Consider the following 23,177-nt stretch of genomic DNA (forward strand, 5'->3'; position numbering starts at 1 on the left):
GTTCAGATTTGGTGGGGATGCCTCAAGAGAGATCTGCTTTCTAACTGCTGCCGGTACAAGGATCTCTTAAGTCTTTCTCAGCACTAACCAAGTCACAAACTTCAATCACTGTTCTGCCCTGGGATGTGCTAACAGCTACAACAAGCAACAGGGAAATGCCCCTTGTACAGCACAACATCCACATCTCTGAGGGATTCAGGGCAAGACGTTCTGTTGCATCTCACTAATGGATTTCTCAGTTCTGCATGGCCATCTGCTTCTTGCTGGCTCTCTCCTGTCCGGCTCCTGTTGTGCTCCTGCAGCTTTGTCGGCCCCAGCCAGCTTGGCTCTGCCCTCGCTTTCAAAGGAAAAGCTTGGCCTGGGGCCCAGCTAGAGCTGCATGTTGCACCCTGGTCCCCGAGTGTCAATACTGCTGGCACAGGCGCTGCTGGCCGTCCGCCCGGCAGGTCCCTGGCACCAGCGCCCGTGAAAGGCATGTGGCTGATGACCTGACTGATCGTGCCATCTCCCTCTCTCTCTGCCCCAGATCGGCGGACCATTCTCTGCCCGGATCTTCCGTTTCCACAGACTTTGGCAGCTGGCAGATGGTGACAGGGTGTGGCAGTATTCGGGAGCAGGCAATCCTGAGCGCAGACGCCTCTCTCCCTTGCAGCTTCCCGGATGAGTTCCCTAGCACTTGCCTGTAAGTGTCTCAAATGCAGGACCTCTCCTTGGGTCTCTTGGCTGGCTGCGAGCAGTGGAACTTTATCACCCTGGCACTTTCAGAGAAGCCTGGGAGCCCATAACAAACTGTTCCATCTTCTCTGCCTTGATGTTTTCCATCCGCAAACTCAGCCCCTGAGCACTCTTTACTTATGCTGAACATGGAAAGAAGCTGGTACTTTCTCTGCCTAATGATGGGGGAGCACTTTGCCTTCTGTAGGAAGAAGAGGCTTTTCTCTTCCACGAAGATGCTGAATTTGGGCATAATAGAGTGCATTCGAGGATGCATGTTTGTCAGAACAGGACTGGTAACCCAGATTTTCTTGCTTTTTTGAATTTTGCTCACCTACATCTCCCCACTGGGGTCAGATCCTTGCTGCTGTAAGAGAAGGGCTTTCCTTCTGTAACCCTGATTTTGTCTGGCCTTGCACAGCATCATTTGCAGGTGCTGCATCTGGCCAGTGCAGAGCCACAGGGACCCTGCATCCTGCCACATCCTGCCACGTAAAATGGCTGGGAGGCAAATGTTCCTCCCCAAATAGAAAGCCACCTCTGGATGCTTGAAAGGCTGGAGATGTGCTTTAATTGCTGTTAGAGGAGAACCTTGGCTTGTGCCTTCAGGCTGCAAACTCTCCATCAAGAAGCTGAAATGGCAGATCAGGGGCTGCTGCTAGCAAGCAGTGCGAGAGCTGTGCTGCCAGACACTCAGTCCCTGACCAAGATCTGTGTATGTGCTTTGGAGGCAGAGGGCAAGCGACATGAAACCCATCTCCTGTGAGACAGGCTGGCTGCCCTGGCTCACTATCTCGTGTGGCTGCGTGCTGTGCTGCTGAACAGAACAGAGCAGAGCAGTTACGGTGCCCTCAAGTTACGATGAAGCTACAAGACCTATGAATTGACAGATCAAAAAATCACAAGAGATGTCGAACATGGCCTGACTGGCATTTGCACTCCTCCTTTCCTGAGGACATGCTGAGCTGCTCCTCTAGTTCTTTGGAGATGGGCAAGGGAGCAGAAGGGACTGAAGGATGGGCATCTGAATAGTGACTACTGTGCCCCAAACCTGGCTGTGCTTGGCTGCTGAACACCAGCAAGTTGTTGCTGCCCTTGGAGTTGGATCCAATGTCAGAATGGGGAATTCAGTAGAGAAACGTGAATCAAAGTTGAGAGGCCTTATGCTCATGCACTTTGGAGGGTGGCTGCTTGGGGAAGTGGGTTCAAAGGAAGGGGAACAGTGGTGGTGCTTCTATGGGTGCTCTGCCCCTTCAGCTGTTCACTAGAGCTGTGGGGTGCTTGGGGTCTGCTGCGGGTGCTGGAACCAGCCACCATGTGGAAGGGATGAAGAGTTCCCAGGGATGTTGTGTTGAGCTTAACCTGAGGCCTCCACCCTCCTTCTGCTCTGCATCAGCCCTGTTTGCTCAGGACCCCATTGTGGTTTTATCCCATTTTTTCTCAGCCTGGCACAGTTGATTTTTTTAAAAATTCCATTTAAGTTCCCACTTTGCATCTCCACTGGCAGCAGCTCGATGAAGGTACGCTTTTCACAGCCTACTTCTTGTGCTTGTGTGGGGCTTGTCAGGGCTTACTTTGAGCTGGGGCTTTGACAGCCTCCTCTCATGCTGCACCCCAAGCTGCAGGCGAGCGGGCAGGCTGTAGGAAGTGTAGCGGGGCAGAGTGCTGTGGATTTGGCAAGGAAGCGCGACCTGCCTCCGCAGGGAACTGCTCGGGGTGAAGTGGTGCAGCTGGGTCTGCAGGGCTTGGTGTGGAGCAGTGGCCGGCTGCTTGACCCTGTGCCTTGGAGCATCTTACTCCATGAAAGAACCCCAAAAATCCAAACACAAAATCTGCCTTGTAAAGAAGTGTGAGAGCCACAAGCCACAGGACCTAACTGCTGCACACCTTCACTTACCTCTGCACGTGACATCTAAGATCACTGCACTCGGGTGCAAGTAAGTCCTGCCTTCGAGGAGCTTATTTTTAATGCTAGCAGGTTTTCAAGTTCCACGTCCTAATTAGGTTGCCAAAAAGCATCTTTTTAATGTGTTTAGATATGTTGTTGCCTTTTTTTTGCCCTCTGGCTTCTCTTTATTATCAGACACAGTAAACAGCGGCCTGGTTGGCTGCCTCAGCATCGCTTGCTGTTTATAGGCCTCCCACCATATCCTCTTGCTGCTGTTTCCGGACCGAAGCTGTTGGCTGTGGGTGGTTAACACTTCCATTCAGATGAGCTGTGCCAATTTATAGCCAGCCCAGGCGCTGGAGAGATTAAAGAGAATTTTTTATGGGGAAGGTTCGCGCTGTGCCCTTGGAGTGACCTTTGAGGAATGTCTTAATCTCTCTGGGAACCACTGGCATGTTGCAGAGGCACCACAGCAAGGACTGTTTTAGGCCAGAGCGCTTGGAACAGCTGCCTCTGAGCCCCAGCCTTGCTTTCCCCTGCTCCCTCAGCTGAAATTTCACCTTCCCTCTGCCGTCTTCCCCCTACCCCTAACCAGGTGTGTGGATCAGCTGGAGAGGAGAGCAGGTCCCGTGGGAAGCCATGCCCTACTCTGCTCCTGCTTGCCAAGAGCAGCCGTGCGAGGGAGCAGAAGTAAAGCGCCGCTCAGGTCTTCTCTTCTTGCGGCTGGAGCATTCCTTGGGGCTTTTGTCACCTTGTCTGCTCCCTCTCAGCCCCCCTTCCCCAAAGCTGTCTGTGCTGGAACAAGCATGAGAGACTGAGGCTAGTGGCAGCGAGGGATGGTTGCAAGTAGGTTGGAAGCAACTGTCCAGGCATGGCACATGTGGACAGGCTCCGTCTGGGAATGCTGTGCAAGGAGAGGAGGGAGCTGGCACAGGGGTTGACATCACCACCCACTTGGCCAAAGCACCACTTTGTGTATGAACTGTGGCCTTGTGAGCACCATGGTGGTGGGAGAAACTGGGGAGGGGGTGTGTGTGAAGGAGGAGACCTGGGGGGAGCAGGAGGCTGTGAGCAGCTCCATGGCTTGGATGAGGGGGCAGTGGGACCAGCTGCTGTAGACAGAGCTTTTTGGGGCTGGCACAGCCTCAGCCACTGCAGCTAGTTGAGCACCACAGACCTGCTGGCACTGTGGACAGAGATCCAGCCCTGCTGCCAGCCCTTTGTCAGGAGTAAGAGCTGGGAAGTGGGGATGGATGGCTGCAATCACTGACCTCCCCTTCTCTCTCCTAGGCTGGTGTCGGCAAGCGACCGTGAGTCCCGGCTGGAAGAAGTGCGTTCCGCCTTTCTGGCCAGCTACAGCCGGACCATCGGCCTGAAGGCCGTGCCCCCCAGCCCCTCAGGGGCCATCGGTGGCCTCCTGGAGCAATTTGCAAGGGGCGTGGGACTGAGAGGCAGCAGCACCCTCTGAACACAGCGTTCCCCGACCACTGCCTGGAAAACCGGGACTGGGGAGTCCCCCTGCAGAGTCCTGGGACCCCCTTCTCGGTGCGGGCACCTGCTGCACCCAGTGCCCGCCGCCGGCCCCCCCTGCCTGGGGCTGGGGGGTGCGGGGGCTTCGGCGAGTCTCTGCAGTAAATGACCCGAGCTGTGCCCTTTCCTGCCTCCTCTCTGGTTTGCGGGTGGCCGGGCGGGGGGCGGCGTGGGGGGAGCCGCTCTGCTGGGGGCGCTGCTCACTCTAAATAGCCCGGCCCACGCTCCGGGAGCGGGGGCACCGAAATAACGCCGAGCCGGGACCGGGAGGGCGGGATGGGGGCTGAGCCCCCTCTGCCCCGGACTGAGGAGCAGAGCTAAGGCCGCAGCCCCGGGCGGGAGGTCCCGGGGGAGCCGGGCCGGGAGTTGGGGCTGAGCCGCCCCCGGTGCCCGGGGGGGCGGTGCCGGCGGGAGAGGACCGTCGTGCCCAAGATGTGCTGTGCCTGTGGCGAGCCGCCCCGTGCCCGTCCCGTTCCTCTGCGGAACCGTGCCTGAGCCGAGCCGTTCCCGAGCTGTGCGGTGCCGTGCCCGTGTCTGTGCCGTGCTCGAGCCGTGCCGAGCCGTGCCCGTGCCGTACCCGCCCCCGGGCGCGCCTCCTCGGCGGCGCGGGAGGAGGCGGCGCGGAGCATCGGCGGCGCCCGGGCGGGGATGGCGGCTCCGGGAGCGCTGGAGCCGGCGACCGGCAGCGTGCCGGGCACCAAGGTGGAGCTCACCGTGTCCTGCCGGTGAGCCGGGAGCGGGGCGGGGGAGCGGGCGGGCGGTGGCTGGTCTCTGGGCAGGAGTGGGTGCGAAATGTACCGGGATGCGCTGCGTGGCTGCTTGCCGCGTCCCGCTACCCGCAGGTCAGCCCCTGGCTCTGGGGGCTGTGGGCTGCGGGTCGTGCTCGCTCTCCGGGTAGCTCTCGGTGCCACGGTGTGTGCCCAGCGCTCCTCTGCCCTGCTGCCACACGTGGGGACAGGTCAGGATGCTGGCCCCGGGCACGGCTGCGTGGAGCGACCTGCTGCCCTCACCCGGAGCAGGGGCGCGGGACGGCCCCTCTTGGGGCGATGTCTGTGGGACCTGGGTGATGCTGGCGGAGCGCAGGGTGCCGGCGCTGGCTGTAAGCGGCTGCCCGGCTCTGCCCGACTCGGCGAGCCCGGTGCAAGGCAACGGAACCGGGAGCGGAGCAGCCTTGGCGATGGCGGGACGAGGGCTGCGGGAGAGGGGCTGCTCGGTACCCTGGCTCCTGATCGGGGTCCGTGGGGTAAGCGGCCGTGGCTGAGCCGATCTGCCAGCGGCTAAATATAGCCGGAGGCACCGCTGCCCGCGGCCGGGGGTCCTGCCCGCAGGGATCGGCACCGGGAGCCTCCTGGGCGGCTCCTGTGTCACAGAGCGCCCTGCCCAGGTGGGCACTTCTAGCACATCCTGCAAACTCTGGGCCGGGCCAGGGGCTGCCCTACCCTCTCCCTGCGGCTGAGCCCCGGCTCCCGCTGCCAGCCCCACGGACAGCAGGCAGAGGGGCTGCAGGGCCGGGGGACCGGGCAGCTCCGGGCAGGGACCGGGGATCGCACCTGGAGACAGTCCAGGGCAGGGGCAGCCTTCGGCTTCGCAGCCCCACGGCTCAGCCCTGTGCAGGGTGGGGTCTCTCTCCTGCGCGCTGGGGCCAGGGGAGCTGGCTTAGCCCGCAGTCCCTGGCCGTGCACCCACCCTGTGCTGACACCTCGGGGGTGCGGGAAGTATCCCAGCAGAGCCGGTCGCAGCCCCCGGCGCTTTCCGGCGTCACACCGTGCACAGGACGGCGATCAATCGCTCTGCCGGTAGCTGTGTCGGGGGGTGCCCTCCGGCTGCCCGGCCCCTGCTCCAAGTGCCTCCTTTCTTCTCACTTCTGCACCCCGCCATTAGCCACGCTCCTGCTGCCGGGGCGCGGCGGGCACTCAGCCGGCGCCGGCGGCACCGGGGAAGGTTTCATCCTGTAAATGGGTTCCCTGTCATGTTCAATCATCATCAGCGCTGGAGACGCTGCTCGCCGCTCGCCCCGCTGTCCCACCGAACCTTGCGGTGGGAGCCAGCGTGTCTCCCTGGAGTGCCGGGGCTCTTAGCCACGGGTGCCAGCACGGGCTTCTGGCATTGTGCTGGCCCATGATCGGGGGGTGGACATGGGGACCCGTTGCAGGGCCGGGTGGGTGGCACTCAGGGTGGCTCACACCTGGCTCTGTTCCCCAGAAACCTGCTGGACATGGACACCTTCTCCAAGTCTGACCCAGGTGGGTGGCAGGGCTGAGCGGGGGGGCATGGCATGGCACAGATACGGCATGGCACGGCAGCCTGGCTCTGCTCCTCTCTCCGCAGTGGTGGTCCTTTTTGTGCAGGGCTCAGGGAGCAGCGAGTGGAAGGAGGTGAGCATGGCCCCTGCTCCTGGCTAATCCCTGGCTGGGTTAAACGGGCCCATATGGCCACCCGTGTCCACGCTAATGATCCTTCCCCGTCCACGCTAATGATCCGGCCCTGCTAGCAGCGCTAATCCCCCACCGGGATTAGCGCCGAGGCAGCTGCGATGGGGAGGGGTTCTAGGGGGGGCCATTCTCACCCCTCTCCCTGCAGTTTGGACGCACTGAGGTGATCGACAACACTCTGAACCCCGACTTTGTCCGCAAGTTCGTCCTCGACTACTACTTTGAGGAGAAGCAAAACCTCCGCTTTGATGTGTAAGTAGGGTGGCTGGGGAAGGGCTTGGCTCCACTCAGGGTGTAATAAAGCATCAAGTCAGTGATAAATAAGGATAATAAGTAAGGAAAATAAATAAAGATAATAAATAAGGATACAGTGGCGAAAAGCCCAGATGGGTGAGGAAGCTGGGCTGTGTGCTGGTGCACCCCCGCAGTCACTAGCTCAGGGCTCTGCTCTCCCACACCAGCTACAACGTGGACTCCAAGAGCTGCTCTGCCTTAAAGCAGGTGAGGACAGCTTGTGCCAGGAGGGACATGTGGTGGGACACCCCGAGGTTGCGCCCAGTGTGGGTGCTATCCCAGGGGGAACAGGTGCCCCTTGGAAGGTTCTAACCCACTTTCCATCTCTCCATGCCCCATGGGGACCGGCAGAAGGTAAGTGCCCATCATGTACCAGCACCTGCTCTGCCCTGGTAACCCAGCCCTCATGGGGGTGCCTGGTGGGGCAGGATGGGGCCAGGGCACTCTATGGAAGTGGCTTTTGGAGGGCAGGATGGATGAAGGGTGGCCCAAGGAGTCCAGGATGGGTCCAGGGCTGTAGACTGGGCCTGGGGGCACAGAATGAGTGCAAGGCACATGGAGTGGGCACCTGGGGTGGTCCTGGGGGTGCGCAATGGGTCCTGGGCTGGGAGGTGGCTCTCGGGACACAGGGTGGATTTAGGACACTTGAGGTGGCACTGAGACAAACTGGTGGCAGGTCCCATGGATGGGTTAGAAGGGTGAAGGGTGAATGTGGGTGGTGAGGGACTGTGACAAAACCTTGTGGGGTCTCACAATGCTGTGTTTGGGGCACAGGACTTCCTGGGGCAGGCATTTGTGGCACTGGGGGAGGTGATTGGAGCCCAGCGGGGACGCCTGGAGAGACCCCTCACGTGAGTCACACCCTGTGGTGGGGTGAGGAGTGGGTCCCACACTGTCCCCCCACTACCTGCCCCATGAGACCCCTCCCTGAATGTCCTGCACTCTGGGGACTCTGTTCACACTGCCAAGCACCAGCTGTGGGACACAAGCCTCAACCCTGACCCCACCTCTTGCCCCTGGCCTGTCCTCCTTGTCCCCAAGCTGATGAGGTGCCTCTGGCCCCAGGGGGGTCCCAGGAAAGCGGTGTGGGACCATCCTGCTGCTGGCTGAGGAGCTGAGCAACTGCCGGGTGAGTGTCCTGGTGAGGAGGGGGCTGCATGGCCACAGCACAGGCAGCTGCTGGTGCTTGGGGTGAGGAGGTAGCTGGCAGTGACAGTCCCTATCCCCAGGACATCATCACAATGCAGCTGTGTGCCAACAAGCTGGACAAGAAGGACTTCTTTGGAAAATCTGACCCCTTCCTCGTCTTCTACCGCAGCAATGAGGATGGCACGTGAGCGCAGGGGCCTGGAAGGGCGGGCAGGGTGCTGGCATCACCAGTAGGTGTGCCCCAACCCTGCCCTGTCCCCACAGTTTCACCATCTGCCATAAGACAGAGGTGGTGAAGAACACACTCAACCCAGTGTGGCAGCCCTTCACCATCCCCGTGCGTGCCCTCTGCAACGGCGACTATGACCGGTATGGGAACAGGGAGAGGGAGAGGGACAGGGGCAGCTGTGGGGCCAGAGCAGGGGATGAGCAGTTCTTTGTGGGCTTTGCCCCATTGCAGCAACAGGCAGCTCAGAATTGGGTCCCGACTGGGCTTTTTTTCCTCTTTTGCAACTCAAATTACATAGAATCATCCCTCTCCTTTCCAGAGCCCCTGCCATGACCCAAATTTCCCACTTCCCTCCCGGCAGAGCCGCAGGCCGGGCAGGCAGGGCAGCTCTGCTGGCAGCTGGCAGGCAGGGTGCTTGCTGTGGGGTGGGCTGATGGGCTGGGTGTCCCCAGACAAGGGGCCAGAGGGGCTGTGCCAGCCAGGCTGACAGCTCACCTGCTGCCCACCTTTGCTTTCAGGACGGTGAAGATAGATGTGTACGACTGGGACCGGGATGGGAGGTGAGGCAGGGGACACTGGGGTGCTGCTGCCGTTTCCCGGGGTGCCCCTCACCAGGGTACCTGGCCATGCCCACCCCGCATTTCCCCCGCAGCCACGACTTCATCGGGGAATTTGCCACAAGCTACCGGGAGCTGTCTCGAGCACAGAGTCAGTTCACAGTGTATGAGGTAGGGCTGTGGGTTGGGAGCGGGGGCGGGGGACAGCCCACGCTGCGACCGACCCGCCCCTGTGCCCGCAGGTGCTGAATCCCCGGAAGAAATGCAAGAAGAAGAAATATGTGAATTCTGGCACCGTGAGTGGGGCGTTCCTGGGGCTCCTGTCTTCGGGGGGCTGGGGCTACTCCCTTTGCTGCACCTGCCGGGGTCAGGGGTCAATGGGTCTGATCTCCTGTGCCCACAGGTGACACTGCTCTCCTTCTCGGTGGAGTCCGAGTTCACCTTCGTTGACTACATCCGGGGCGGGTGAGTGGGGGGCCAGGAGCCCTCCGGCTCCTCAAGACCCCCCCATGGGTGAGGGTCTCAGGGCAAGGATAGTGGTGATGGTGAAGGTGCAGCCTGAGGGTGACAAGGGGACAGTGGGGCTGGGGAGGGGGTGCGGGACGGTGGCACTGGGCTGTGGGTGCTGGCTGGGGACAGGGGGGCCTAGATGATGGGTCCAGATGGGGGAACACCCACACCGTGGGGCTGGAAGATGGTATCCCTGTGCCATGGGGCCGGCAGCCTCCCTCGCTCTCCCCTCCAAGGACACAGCTGAATTTCACCGTTGCCATCGACTTCACGGCCTCCAATGGTGAGTGCAGCCTGTGTCTGGGGGGTCCCCGTTGCTGTGGGGCTGGCCATGGGGTGGGTGTGACGGGCACTGTGCTGCAGGGTTGCCGTCACAGCCCACCTCGCTGCACTACGTGAGCCCCTACCAGCTGAGCGCCTATGCCCTGGCGTTGAAGGCAGTGGGGGAGGTCATCCAGGACTACGACAGTGACAAGCTCTTCCCTGCCTACGGCTTCGGTGCCAAAGTCCCACCCGACGGCAAGATCTCCCACCAGTTCCCCCTGGTGCGCCCTCCCTGCGGGGCGGGGCTGAGAGTGAACCCAGACCTCCCGGCTGTGGGGCAGGGCTGGTTGTGGGGTGCCCACAGCAGCTTGGCGAGAAGGGGAAGCACCCTGGCCACATCCTGCCCTGGAATCCCACAGCCTGGGGGACACCGGGAGCTGTGGTTCCCCTCCAAGAGCCCATCCCTGTCCCCCAGAACAACAATGCAGAGAACCCCAGCTGCTGTGGCATTGAGGGTGTGCTGGAGTCCTACCTCCAGAGCCTGCGCACCGTCCAGCTCTACGGTCCTACCAACTTCGCCCCCGTCATCAACCAGGTGGCAGGGTGAGCACCAGGGGACTCTCCCCTTTGCCATCCCCAAATGTCATCAGTCCCGCAGCAGGGACAGTTGCCCCACGCCAGTGGGGTGCTGGAGGGACCCCATCCCTTGTCCCCATAGGACAGCTGCCCAGGTGACTGACGGCTCGCAGTACCACGTCCTCCTCATCATCACTGACGGCGTCATCTCTGACATGCTGCAGACCAAGGAGGCCATTGTCACTGTAAGTGCACCGTCGTTGTTGTGAGTTCACCTTACATTGGGCGCTACCCCAGCTGACACCCTGCCTCTGCTCCACAGGCTTCCGCCTTGCCCATGTCCATCATCATTGTGGGAGTGGGTCCGGCTGAGTTTGAGGGTGAGTTGGGACTTGGGGACACCATGGAAGGGGAATAGAAGCATGTCCCTTCCTCCAGGACCCCAAAGGCATCCAAAGGGATGGTGTTGGCATCCAAAGGGATGGTGTTGGCATCCAAAGGGATGGTGTTTCCATCCCCGGTGTTCACCCCACCGAGGCTTGGTGACACCAGCTGTCACCCTCAGCCATGGAGGAGCTGGACGGTGATGAGGTCCGGTTGTCTTCCCGCGGGCGGTTCGCTGAGAGGGACATTGTACAGGTAACACTGGCATTAAGCCCAGCCCCCCATGGGTGAGAGATGCTCAGCCCCCCTCGCTCATCCCCCACAGCAACAGGGTTGTTTCCAACTGGGCTGCAACCTTCTTGCCCTCAAAGTTTGTGCCATTTCGGGATTACGTGGATGACTCGGGCAACCAGGTGCTGAGCATGGCCCGCCTGGCCAAGGATGTGCTGGCTGAGATCCCTGAGCAGCTGCTCTCCTACATGAAGACCCGTGACATCAAACCCCGCCGGGCAGACCCTGAGTAGCTCCTCCAAGAGCCGTGGGATAAGCTGGTGGGGCAAGGATGTGTCATCTTTACTCTGCCAGTGGCCAGGGCTTAGCCATGGAGATGTGGCCCCACAAGGCAGATAATCAGCTGCTACAGTTGGTGAAAACGGTTGGTGAAAACGGGGCTGTGACCCTCTTCTGGCAGCGAGACCACAGGGCTGGATGTCCGTGGCTGCCCTGATGTCCAGCAGCACGGTGGGGCTGGCTCGGACCGCGCAGTCCCATCCCTCGGGCAGGGCCAGTGCCTGAGTCCGGGCGGTTGGGGGGCCACAGTGCGTGTGTGTGTGTGTCCCAGGAGGGCAGCTGGCGCCTGTCCCAGGGCAAGGCTGACCCTGGGTGCCTGCCGGGGGTCACAACCCTGCTGCTCCTTGGGGCACCCTGTTCCTGCCTGCACCCCATTCCTGCCTGCACCCCTCTCTTGCCTGCGTCCCACTCCGGCGGCCTGACCCGGCCTGCCCCATGGCCCGCCCCGCGGCCCGGGGTCCCGCAGCCGGGGGGGCCCGGGGCGGAGGGCAGGCGGGTCTGTACCGCATTACCGACTGTAAATAAACCGCTAAACCGGGTCTGCTGCCGTGCTGGGGCGAAGGGACCGGGGGTACCGAGGGGGTCGGAGGGATCGGGGGTACTCGGTGGTACCGAGGAGGCCGGAGGGACCGGGGGGACCGAGGGGCCGGAGGACTCAGGGGAAAACCGGGGAGAGCGGGGAGATTGGAAGGGACCGAGAGGACCGGAGGGGTGCGGGGGGTCGGGGGAGGCCGGTCCGGGGCGGGGCCGGGCGGCGGCGGGGTCTGTGATTCGCGGCGGCAGATTCGCCACCGCCGGCGCAGCGCGGCCCGGCCCGGCCCCGCCGCCCCCACGTGGCCTCCCCACCGCGCTGCCGCCGCCGCCGTCCCCTCTGTCCTCTCGGCCGCCGCCGCCGCCGCCCGGCCGTGCCGTGGCGAAAGTGCGGTTGCTAGGGACGGCGCGGCGCTTTACCCAGCGGCCGCCCCGCGCCAGGCGCCGCCGCAGCTCCCATTGTTGGGGCCGGCCCGGGCCCGCCGCCGCCGCCGCCGCTGCCGCCGCCCATGGAGCCGCCCGCCCGCTGAGCGCGGCCCCGCGCCGGGAGCGCCGCCGCAGGCAGGGAGCGGGCAGGGGGGAGCCAGGGCAGGGCGGCCGGGGCCCGGGTAGGGGGCGGCGGGGCGGGGGCCCGGCCCGGCCCGGCCCGGCCTCGGCCCCCCGCGGCCCCGCCATGGGCGTAGACTTCGACGTGAAGACCTTCTGCCACAACCTGCGGGCCACCAAGCCGCCCTACGAGTGCCCGGTAGGCACCTGCCGCAAGATCTACAAGAGCTACAGCGGGATCGAGTACCACCTCTACCACTATGACCACGACAACCCGCCCCCGCCCCAGCACACCCCCCTGCGCAAGCACAAGAAGAAGGGGCGCCAGGCCCGCTCCGCCAACAAGCAGTCGCCCAGCCCCTCCGAGACTTCCCAGTCGCCCGGCCGAGAGGTGATGACCTACGCCCAGGCCCAGCGCATGGTGGAGGTGGACCTACACGGCCGCGTCCACCGCATCAGCATCTTCGATAACCTCGACGTGGTGTCCGAGGACGAGGACGTTCCCGAGGAGGTGCCCGAGAACGGGAGCAATAAGGAGAACACGGAGACGCAGAGCGTCCCTCCCAAATCTGGCAAGCACAAGAACAAGGAGAAGCGCAAGGACTCCAACCACCATCACCACAATGCCTCGGCCAGCACCACCCCCAAGCTGCCCGAGGTGGTGTACCGAGAGCTGGAGCAGGACACCCCCGATGCCCCACCTCGTCCCACCTCATACTACAGGTATTGCCCATGGCTGGGGTGTGAGGAGGCTCCCAGGCTTGTGCCCTGGGTCTGGAGGTGGAATTGGCCCGGCTCTGTGCAGGCGGCTTGCCCATGGCCTCTGATGGCCTATCCCAGCTCCTGTGGAGCTCGCTGTCCCATGGCTTCAGGCTCTTGGGGCTCTGCCTGGCATCACCTCCCAGTTCTGAGGGGTCTGTGTGTCTACAGAGCTCTCAGTTGCTGCTTAGGTCACTGTCAGCAGTTTGACTCCTGCTCTCTTTCCTTGCTGGAACAGCATGTACGGTCATAACAAAACCCAAATGTGTCCTTTTGCCTCCTATTCTGCTCTTTGGAGATATGCTGGGAGAGCTCCAGAGCCCCTCAGCACCAAGATGTACCTGTAGATCTGTTTGGGGGCTTAATTCTTAATTTTCATCCTACAGTTTTCTGTGAGAGGTTTGGTCAGTGCAGTTGCCCAAGGTAATACCTCAATCAGGAGTTAACACAGCCCCCTCTCCAGAATTAACCAAACGCGATGCGTCCTTGCCTGGTTATCGTGTCTTGGTCATGCGGCTGCTGTCTCCAGAGAACTGGCACCTTCTGGGTGGCTTGTGCAGGCCCTTGCCTTGCGCTGACAAGTCTCCAAGGCCTGACCTTGCTCCTTAGACCAGTGTTATTTTGTCTGCAAGGTGCTGCTGTGCCGCTGCAGTGCTCAGGGTGCAGCAGCACTTCTGCACATTCCTGCCTTGTCCTTGTTTCTTTATTTTGACTTATGGCTTGGCTGGAGTGTTAAAATGTTCCCTCAGCCACAGCCAAACCCTGGAGTTGGGCTTCAGCAGCTCCAACCGTGCCGAACATGCCCTCACTCTCCCGTGCTGTCCTTCCAGGTACATCGAGAAGTCGGCAGAGGAGCTGGATGAGGAGGTGGAGTATGACATGGATGAGGAGGATTACATCTGGCTGGACATCATGAATGAGCGGCGGAAGAACGAAGGTGTGAGTCCTATTCCCCAGGAGATCTTTGAGTACCTGATGGATCGGCTGGAAAAGGAGTCGTACTTCGAGAGCCACAACAAGGGGGACCCGAACGCCTTGGTGGACGAGGACGCCGTCTGCTGCATCTGCAACGACGGGGAGTGTCAGAACAGCAACGTCATCCTCTTCTGCGACATGTGCAACCTGGCTGTGCACCAGGAGTGCTACGGGGTGCCCTACATCCCCGAGGGACAGTGGCTCTGCAGACGGTGCCTGCAGTCACCCTCGCGCGCTGTGGACTGCGCCCTCTGCCCGAACAAGGGGGGGGCTTTCAAGCAGACGGACGATGGGCGCTGGGCACACGTGGTCTGTGCCCTCTGGATCCCGGAGGTGTGCTTTGCCAACACCGTCTTCCTGGAGCCCATTGACAGCATCGAGCACATCCCGCCCGCGCGCTGGAAGCTGACCTGTTACATTTGCAAGCAGCGCGGCTCCGGGGCTTGCATCCAGTGTCACAAAGCCAACTGCTACACTGCCTTCCACGTCACCTGCGCCCAGCAGGCCGGGCTGTACATGAAGATGGAGCCCGTCCGGGAGACAGGTGCCAATGGTACCTCCTTCAGCGTGCGCAAAACCGCCTACTGCGACATTCACACACCGCCGGGCTCTGTGCGCAGGCTTCCCGCCCTCTCCCACAGTGAGGGGGAAGAGGAGGAGGAGGAGGAGGAAGAGGAGGGAAAGGGCTGGAGCTCTGAGAAAGTCAAAAAAGCGAAGGCCAAATCTAGGATCAAGATGAAGAAGGCACGGAAGATTCTGGCAGAGAAACGGGCTGCAGCGCCCGTGGTTTCTGTGCCCTGCATCCCCCCTCACAGGTACGACCCACCGCCCTCCTTGGACTGGGGAGAGATTTCTCCTTTTCTCCATGTTTCCTTTCCTGCTTTCTATGTAGACATTACCCTGTTCCTCTCCTTAGCTTTTTGCACAGGTGTTTCTCACTTCGTTGTTGCAGAGGGCTATGGTGGTTTCCTCTGGGAGTCCTGCAGAGAGGCAGGGCTGTGCGATGCGCTACCTCACAAAGGTGTCTGGGCCCTTGGTGGGACAGGAAATAGCTGCTGTTAGTTTAACAGCAGAGAGTGAACTTGGCCAGATGCGTCAGGAAGCAGCTGGAGGTTCCCAGCACTCCTTTCCTGTTGTGCTGACCTCAGGCACTGGAGTAAATCAGGCAGCGAGGAGGGGACTGCTCTCCTTTCTGCTGAAGACTGTTTTCTCCTGAGGCTGTGCAAGGCAAATGACAGAAGTGCGGGAGCAACTCAGGCCTGGGAAATGGGCTAATCCCAGGGGTAGTTTTGGCTCTGGAGCAGAGAGGTCTGGGATTGGGATCCCAGTGCCCTGCTGAGCACAGTTCATGCATCCCAGCAGCCGTGTACCCCTTGCTGGGCTGCCTCAGTGTTTTGTGCCAGGTGCAGCAACAGCTGTGTCTACTCGGGGCTGCCTGTTGGAGCAGGACTGTGCAGCTGTGGATGCTGAAAGCCTCTGCACGGCTGCCTGCAAGGAGGGGTGGCTGGAGAGCACCAGGACTCCTGCCTGCCAAAGGGCACAGTGGTCCCAAGGCTGGCTCCACAGCACAAGGGCTGTTGGAAAGGTACTTGAAGCCTTGCCAGGAGTTGTGTTTCTGTCACATCACAACCCTGTGGGCTCACAGGGGTGCAAACACCCTGTTGTTACAGGTGTAACTGCTGTGTGTCTTGCTCTGGTTGGATTGTTGGGCTGGCATACAAATCCTGAAATGAGCATTTAAGAGCCTTGCCAGAATTTTTCAGTGTAGTTTATAACTCTTGGTGTCCTCGGCAGCATGTAAAAGCACGTCAGGGCATCTTAGGGTGTTTTTGGATCTCATTGTCACCCTGCAGCAGGCATCACACGGTTGAAGTGCAGGTTTGGCACAGAGTTGTTTGTCATCATGGTGGTTGAACCGCCTCCTGAGCTGCTGAAAAATCCTTCTCCCCATGGCAGGAGCTGAGCCACCCCCTGAGCTGCTGAGCTCTCCTCCTCCCCACAGGACACCATCCAGCCCTCGGATCCTCAAGACTATCCTCTGCAGTCAGCGGGGAGCACACGTGGACTGTGTTCTCTGGGCAATGTTCTGGTGACCTGAGGAGGCAGGTCTCTGCCACAAGGCTGCTGGCTTTTCTCCACAGTCTGTTTGTGTCCCAGCCTTATGTTTTTGCTCACTCGGGGCTTGCTCCATAGCCAGGGTCTCTTTTCCTACTTGTGGACACATTGGCAGACAGTTTGTAGACTCTTGCTGCTATCGAGCTCACAGTGAAACCCACACTGAGCTAGAAGCTATTAACCTCTCCCCAGGCCTTCCTGTTGGGATTAATTATTCTTCAAGGGCTGTTGCCAGAATGCCAGATGTCTTCCTGTGGGAGCTGTGCTTGGCTGGTGATGGCACATGAGGCTGCCGTCCCCAGCCTCTTCACCTGAGGCTGATGCAGGTTGGATCATCCCATGGGAAGAGCTGTCCCTGTGAGACAGGGAGATGCTGGGGGTTTGTCCCCTTGGCTCTGTGCTAGCAGAGCGTCTCTGTCTGACTTTACTGAATGAGGTTGTCCCAGCCCCTCCAGACTTTCTGCTGTTGTGGGGAGTAAGAAATCCCTTTTGTGGTGTTTTGGGCTGTTTAGGGTAGTCTTGGATGGGAGCTCTGTTGTGCTCATGCCACCTGCTTCCTCCTCATGCTTTGCCAGGCTTGAGTTTCTCTGGTAACATTTGGCCAGGCCCTTTGTCGTGGCTAGCAACCCTCAGACAGATAAATAATGGTTTTGGGGTAGCACCGTAACACTTGCAGTCTCAGGGACTGTGGGAGCTGTTAAAGGTTCCAGCCCCTGATTTGTCTGTGTTGTAGCCCAACCTGGCTCAGCCTGCCCTAGACTTTCTCCAAAAGTTGACAGGAGGTAGAAAGGAAAAGTCTGTTATGAAGAGGCAAGGCTGGATGTTTCCTGGCATCCTCTCTTGTGTTTACTCTGTGTGACTTGGTGTCACAGAAATTCCTGCCATGGGAAAGGGTGTTCTCTCTCTGAGGAGCTTCTTAGCTGCTCTCAGCAGCTGCTTCTCAGCAGCTGCTCTTAGGTGCCCCCAGCCAGGGCTTCTCCTGTAGCACCCAGGCTTGCCGTGTTGATGGGCTCTGTGGTTCCTCTCCTTTCCTCAGGCTCAGTAAGATTACAAACCGTTTAACCATCCAGAGGAAGAGCCAGTTCATGCAGAGGCTGCACAGCTACTGGACCCTAAAGAGACAGTCCCGCAATGGTGTCCCCCTGCTCCGCCGCCTTCAGACGCACTTGCAGTCACAGAGGAACTGCGACCAGGTAAGGGCTGCTTGTTTTGGGGCTTGTTGTGGGGCTGCAGGGAACCCTGGCTGTGCGTGTGCTTCCTTCACCTTTGGAGCTGCGGGCTCGGAGCCTTTGCTGCATGTGGTGCCTGCAGGTGCAGAAGGGGGGTCAGGGGTGTTGAGCTCTCAGATGAGGAAAGGGCAGCCCCAGCTGCTTTTGCTGCTTCACCTTCTCCTCCGCTCTCGGCGTTCAGAGAATTGCCAGACAGTGAGGCCGCTGGCAGCCTGCCACAGGGAGGGAATCCTGCGCTCTCCGGCTGCCACGCAGAAGGTAGCTCCTTTCTCGTGCCTGCATTTGGCCGGTGGCAATGGCAGACCTGTCAGAAATGGCTCTAGTATGAGGCTGCTGTGTCAGCCAGCATTGAGAGAGATGGCTGGTGATCTCAGAAGCAGTCTGTAAGGAACCAAGGCTTCACTCCCAGTTTCTGATACTACTCCAGGAGCACTCCCTCTGGGTGCTGCTTCCAGCCCAGTGTCTGCCTCAGCCCGTAGTCAGCAATTCACAGATGTGAAGTCTCTGGTGCCAGAGAGGAAGATTTTTCTTCTGTCTCCCCTTCTGAGCTCTAAATCTTTCTTTCTGAGCCCTTTGATGACTGTGACTGGGCAGGGGTTTCTCCTGCCTTTGGCCCCTCTCTTTTTTTTTTCTGGAGAAGAGTCGAGACTGCTTCTGCTCATCTTTGGCTACAGGAAGATAAAAATTTGTTGTTTATTTGGTGCTCCAGAAGTGTAATCAAACAGAGCTGTGTTTCCTTTTTGCCCTATTGCACTTTGCTGGATCTCTGAGCAGCAGCACAGACCTCTTGGGCAGCTGCAGGCAGTCAGTCATGTTAGGAAGAGTATTTCCAGAGGCTCGGAGTGTGGCTTTGTGGCATCCTAAGGGCTGTGGTGACCAAGGGGCAGGTATTTAGCTCTGATGAGACTGTTCCTGAGTCACTTGCCTAGGTTACAGCAAGGGAACCGGGACCTTTGCTGAACCAACAGGGTCAGGCTGGTTCCCTTTGCCATGGAAGATCCCCAGCACATGGTCAGGAAGGTGGAGATGGGAGCACATCTCTTATCAGCTCATGGTCTCTGATGTTCCTGCAGAGAGACACTGAGGATAAGAACTGGGCCCTGAAGGAGCAGCTGAAGTCATGGCAGCGCCTCCGCCATGACCTCGAGCGCGCGCGCTTGCTGGTGGAGCTGATACGCAAGCGGGAGAAGCTCAAGAGAGAGACGGTAACGATTGTTTGCCCCTCCTTGGGGAGCCGTTGGGGTGGGCATGAGTAGGGGCTCCTTAGAGTGCTGTAGGTGTGTGCCAGGGTCCCCTCGCCCATGCTGTGCCCTGTCCCAGCGGCTCTGAGCAAAGGTGGCTGCTCTGCAAGGTGCAGGTGGGACACGCAGGTGCTGGAGCTGGTGTTACACCTCCGATCCCCAGAGATGGGGGTGAGGGGCAGTCCCTGCCCCTCAGTGAGGAGAGGAGAGGGGTTGCTGTCCTGCAGGGCTGCACCATTGCTCCCTGGGGACAGTCCCCTCTGTCTGGGTGGGGGCAGGGGCTCAGCCCCGCTCTGTTCCTCTGTTTCAGATCAAAGTCCAGCAGGTGGCACTGGAAATGCAGCTGACCCCCTTCCTCATCCTCCTCCGCAAGACACTTGAGCAGCTGCAGGAGAAAGACACAGGCAACATCTTCAGCGAGCCGGTCCCTCTGTCTGAGGTAACAGAAATCTACGAAGTAAGAACCCTCTCCCCCAGATTTCTGCTTCACTCAAACTTGTCCCTTGCTCGTGCCAAGGGCTGCCTAGGGTGTGCTCTGGTCCAGAAGCTCCCTGAGCAGCTTGGTGCTGGCTCACACATCCTAGCACCCTTCACTCACCCGAGGGGGGTGTGCAGCAATGCTCCTCCTGGGTGAGCCAAATGCAGAACAGCCGAGCCGGTGCTGGCTGGGAGCACAGCACTTGGCTCTTCCTCTGTGTGTGTTACTGGTGACACCCTGGGGTCTGTGAGCAGTTGGGGATTCCCACTGGGAAAGGCAAAATGCCAGCCCTTGTCAGTTGGCGTGCTCTTACCTGTCCTCTTGTGAAGGCCTCTGCCAGGTGACTGACTCACACTCTCCAAACTGTCACTGCTGTGGGCAGGGGAGATGATTCCTGAAATTCATCAAGTTCTGGCCTGGGGACGTAGGGAAGGGCCATGCTGGCTCTGCACAGCGCTGGCAGTGGGTCAGCACAGAGGCATCTCAGCAGAACAGGGAGGAAGGCTGTGTCCCACCTGCAGCCAGTGCTGCCACCTGGACAGCTCTGTTTTTCCTGTCTGCACTCACCCTCACTCCCAGGGGCTGCGCTTACAGCTCCGTCCCCACGGAACACCATGTAGCATACTGGATCCCGGCTGCCTGCAGGCAGGAGGAGAGGACAGGGTGCTGCCATCTGTGCTGGACCTGCAAAAACGCTTCAGAGTGTGTATCCACAGGTTGAGACAGCACATGGGCTCCCTAATCCGGAGGCGTTACTGTTCCTCAAGCTGCAAAAGCAGATGGCATTCCCCGATGTGCATTTGGGCAGAGCACAGGAAGCGATACCTGATTCCTTTAACAACTGTTTTCTTGGAGCAGGTACTGCTAACTGTCTCCTGGGCCTTTAGCTCTGGCTCTCTCCTCATGCAGGTCCCAGACTACCTGGATCACATCAAGAAGCCAATGGATTTTCAGACAATGAAACAAAACCTGGAAGCCTATCGTTATCTGAATTTCGATGACTTTGAGGAGGATTTCAACCTGATCATCAACAACTGTTTGAAATACAATGCCAAAGACACAATCTTCTACCGGGCAGCCATCCGTCTGCGGGAGCAGGGAGGCGCCGTGCTCCGGCAGGCTCGCCGGCAGGCCGAGAAGATGGGCATTGACTTCGAGACAGGCATGCACTTCCCCCACTGCGTAACGGTGGAAGAGGCTCAGATCCAAGACATTGAGGATGGTGGGTACTTGTCCCCTGTCCCAGGGTACGAGGGCTACTTGGAGGTAAAGGCTGGGCAGAGCCAGGACACCCGAGAGTCTGTTTGAGCTGCCTCCCATGGGAAGTTCAGTTGGATGCTGGGCTGTGTGTCCCCACTTCCTGGAGAGGTGGGGACTTTGCTAGCCAGGTACCTCTTGGCTCTCTTAGGTTGGTTCTAGGCAATAGTTTGTCTGTGTCCTGCCAGTCCCTTGGTCCCTTGTCCTCCTGTTGGTCAGAGCAGGGGTATGCCCGGGATATGGCCTCTCTGGCCCATGTCAGGGTACAGTCACTCACCCTGGCCCCAGCACTAGTCGTGAGATGCTGAGGCTCTTGCTGTGCTGGCTGGATAGAAGGACAAACTCCCCCTGGTCAGAGCTGTGTATTCCCCCCTCTCTTCCCAGCTGTGGGCTTTGCTGGCTGCCACACTGCTCCAGATACCCCATACTCTGTGGTTGTAGTCCTGCTTGTCTCTGGGCATTGGGGAGCACTGCCAAGAACGTATTGTTAGAGAAGGGTCCTTTTAGGGTACCCATGTCCCTGCTTCAGCACAAGACAGGCTCAGACAGGGGAACTTCCCTGCTCTGTAATGCTTCAGGATCCTTTTGATTTCTGTTTTTTCCTGTTACAGTTCCCTTTTTTTTTTTCCTGTTGTGTCCTTTCTCCAGCCAATGAGAACCCTAGTATCCTCCATACTGCTGATCAGCCTGCTTTCCCCAATGGTCCCAACTAGCTGGTTTTCCCCTTCTCAGGTCTTTTAGGGTAACTTCCCTAAAGGGTTCACAGATGTTTGGTGGCATGTCAGCTACTTCCCTTCTGCAGGGAACCTGGATTGCCTCATGCCCTTTCATGTAGAGGAGCTCCAATGAGTTCCCGATTTCTTTCATCCATCTGCTCCTCTTTGTTCCCCCAGAAGATGTGCGGCTGCTGCTCTCGGAGAATCAGAAGCACCTGCCTTTGGAGGAGCAGCTGAAGATCCTGCTGGAGCGGCTGGATGAGGTCAACGCGGGCAAGCAGAGCATAGGACGGTCCCGCCGGGCCAAGATGATCAAGAAGGAGATCACAGTCCTCCGGCGGAAGCTCGCGCACCCGCGGGACCTGGGCCGGGACGGGCTGGAGCGGCACAGCTCCTCTGCCAGGGGAGTCATGCAGTCCCACAACCCCTGTGAGAAGGACCTGCAGACGGACAGTGCTGCAGAGGAGAGCAGTAGCCAGGAGACTGGCAAAGGTAATGCTCCTTCCAAAACACTGCCACTTCGGGGAGCGGTGGAGAGCCGCCTCTGGACTGGCTTGGCTGGGGAGCAGCTGCCCTGCCACGTGCATCCTGAGGCTGGAGGGCTGTGTGGGCAGCTCCCCCCACACACCTCGCTCTTCACTCCTCTGTGTGAGTGGGGCAGGTGGCCTCTTGCGGGATGGTCCCTTATCTCCCATTCCCATGCAGGGATTCCTCATTTCCTGTAATCTCTCCCAAAGAGGTGGGTACAGAGTATGATGTCTGTGCCTCCCTGGGCTCCCTCCCAGTGTGCCCCTCTGAGGATGGCACACACTGAGTAGTTTGTAGTGAGCCATGCCAGCCAAGCAGGGGGGATTGGCAGCTGAAGGAGACCACATTCAGTGTCTGGAACAGCTGCAGCCTAGTGTGTGTTTGCCCCTGGGGAGGGTTGGCAGATTACTGGTGTTCACAGCACAGTCAGTGCTCACCTGGTGAGCTCGTCTCCTTGTCAATCAAGGAACTGGATGTTGTCCCAGAGACTGAGAGTTCCAGCTGTGTGATGTGGGGCATGAGATGGATTTTTTTGTCCTGCAAAGCCCTGCCAGCTCAGCCATGCTGTGGGGTTCTCTAGGGGCATTATGGAGCAGGCTGCCTTCAGTGTCCCTTCCTGCCTGGGGGCACGGGAGGGAGTTGCAATGGTACTGACTGCCGAGCTCCAAATGCTCTCTTGGGTTGGGATTCAAACACAGGCCAGCTACCAGCTCCCTGGACAGAGATGCTGAGCTGGGGTCTGTGGGGACACAGCAAAAGCTCCAGGCAGAGCTGCCAGGTGTCACTGGGGGTTTGCCACCTCTGCATCCCAGTCCTGTCCACTAATCACCAGGAAAAGCAGGCTCTTCTGCAAGCAGGGACCTTTGTCTTTCAGGCCCTTCTTTGATATCCCTGTCTAGCTTTTACTGTCAGCAGACTGGAAAGTTTGACCCTGAAGTTGCAGATGTGGCAGCACTCGGGATGGAGGATCTTCCAAGATAATGTTCTCAAGAAATGAAGCTGTTTCTTGACACCACTGCCACGCAGTTCCTGCCAGCAGGGCTGCAGCTGACACATTCTCCCTCTTCCAGGTCTGGGTCCCAATTCTTCTTCCACCCCAGCACATGAAGTTGGCAGGAGGACCTCAGTGCTCTTCTCCAAGAAGAACCCTAAAACTGCAGGGCCCCCAAAACGTCCGGGACGCCCTCCAAAGAATCGAGACAGCCAGATCACTCCTGGGCATGGGAACAGCCCCATTGGGCCCCCCCAGCTCCCAATAATGGGGTCCTCCCAGCGGCAGAGGAAGCGAGGGCGGAGCCCACGGCCCAGCTCCAGCTCGGACAGTGACAGTGACAAGTCTGCGGAGGACACTCCCATGGGTGGGTGCAGCCGGGCGGCCGTGGCCCCACTGGCAGCACATGGCAGGGGCTGGCGCAGTGGTAACGCTCTTCTCATGGGGTGTTTTGCAGACTTGCCAGCCAACGGTTTCAGCAGCGGGAACCAGCCTGTGAAGAAAAGCTTCCTGGTGTACCGCAACGACTGCAATCTTCCCCGGAGCAGCTCCGACTCGGAATCCAGCAGCAGCAGCAGCAGCAGCGCTGCCTCAGACCGCACCAGGTACTGTCCCTGGCCCAGCTCTGGAGACACTGGTGCTGCTCGGGGTGTCAGTGGGCGGCTCTTGGCCTCGAGTTGCCAGACAAGGAGCCCATTTCATGGTCTCTGTCTC

At 59.7% G+C, this 23,177-nt stretch overlaps 3 protein-coding genes across 7 annotated transcripts in view; all 3 read left to right on the forward strand.

Annotated features, from left to right (window-relative positions):
* MTMR14 (myotubularin related protein 14) overlaps window positions 1-4,252 on the forward strand; it is a 33,956-nt gene extending 29,704 nt beyond the window's left edge. For 3 of the 4 annotated variants that reach the window (XM_017820570.1, XM_017820569.1, XM_017820567.1), the window contains exons 18-19: window positions 527-682; window positions 3,893-4,252. In XM_017820570.1, the coding sequence (XP_017676059.1) occupies window positions 527-682; window positions 3,893-4,070 (334 nt within the window). In that variant the 3' untranslated portion in view covers window positions 4,071-4,252. The remainder of the gene's footprint in view (window positions 1-526; window positions 683-3,892) is intronic. The other variant, XM_017820571.1, reaches the window with a different exon arrangement.
* Window positions 4,253-4,752: 500 nt separating this feature from the next.
* On the forward strand, window positions 4,753-11,503 carry CPNE9 (copine family member 9). The gene is made up of 21 exons (XM_017820572.1): window positions 4,753-4,857; window positions 6,335-6,375; window positions 6,461-6,507; window positions 6,713-6,816; window positions 7,026-7,065; window positions 7,210-7,212; window positions 7,633-7,709; window positions 7,924-7,987; window positions 8,088-8,191; window positions 8,272-8,376; window positions 8,755-8,796; window positions 8,889-8,964; window positions 9,036-9,089; window positions 9,197-9,258; window positions 9,540-9,586; window positions 9,667-9,848; window positions 10,043-10,170; window positions 10,286-10,388; window positions 10,466-10,523; window positions 10,709-10,782; window positions 10,899-11,503. Exons 1-21 carry the CDS (start codon window positions 4,781-4,783, stop codon window positions 11,049-11,051), a joined length of 1,641 nt encoding a protein of 546 aa, XP_017676061.1. The 5' UTR covers window positions 4,753-4,780; the 3' UTR covers window positions 11,052-11,503.
* A 765-nt stretch (window positions 11,504-12,268) lies between these two features.
* BRPF1 (bromodomain and PHD finger containing 1) overlaps window positions 12,269-23,177 on the forward strand; it is a 12,725-nt gene continuing 1,816 nt past the window's right edge. The window contains exons 1-9 of one of the 2 annotated variants that reach the window (XM_017820561.1): window positions 12,269-12,897; window positions 13,764-14,723; window positions 17,060-17,216; window positions 18,326-18,457; window positions 18,804-18,932; window positions 19,881-20,193; window positions 21,122-21,436; window positions 22,543-22,830; window positions 22,921-23,068. In XM_017820561.1, the coding sequence (XP_017676050.1) occupies window positions 12,302-12,897; window positions 13,764-14,723; window positions 17,060-17,216; window positions 18,326-18,457; window positions 18,804-18,932; window positions 19,881-20,193; window positions 21,122-21,436; window positions 22,543-22,830; window positions 22,921-23,068 (3,038 nt within the window). In that variant the 5' untranslated portion in view covers window positions 12,269-12,301. The remainder of the gene's footprint in view (window positions 12,898-13,763; window positions 14,724-17,059; window positions 17,217-18,325; window positions 18,458-18,803; window positions 18,933-19,880; window positions 20,194-21,121; window positions 21,437-22,542; window positions 22,831-22,920; window positions 23,069-23,177) is intronic. The other variant, XM_017820562.1, reaches the window with a different exon arrangement.

This window comes from Lepidothrix coronata, unplaced genomic scaffold (assembly GCF_001604755.1).
Source record: "Lepidothrix coronata isolate B3197 unplaced genomic scaffold, Lepidothrix_coronata-1.0 Scaffold84, whole genome shotgun sequence".
NCBI lineage: Eukaryota > Metazoa > Chordata > Aves > Passeriformes > Pipridae > Lepidothrix > Lepidothrix coronata.

Excerpts from the sequence above, each read along its gene's own strand:
- CPNE9 (XM_017820572.1), top strand. The coding sequence starts at position 4,781 with ATGGCGGCTCCGGGAGCGCTGGAGCCGGCGACCGGCAGCGTGCCGGGC. Across the intron at positions 7,710-7,923 it reads CGCCTGGAGAGACCCCTCAC|GGGGGTCCCAGGAAAGCGGT; the intron begins GTGAGTCACACC and ends CTCTGGCCCCAG. Across the intron at positions 7,988-8,087 it reads AGGAGCTGAGCAACTGCCGG|GACATCATCACAATGCAGCT; the intron begins GTGAGTGTCCTG and ends CCCTATCCCCAG.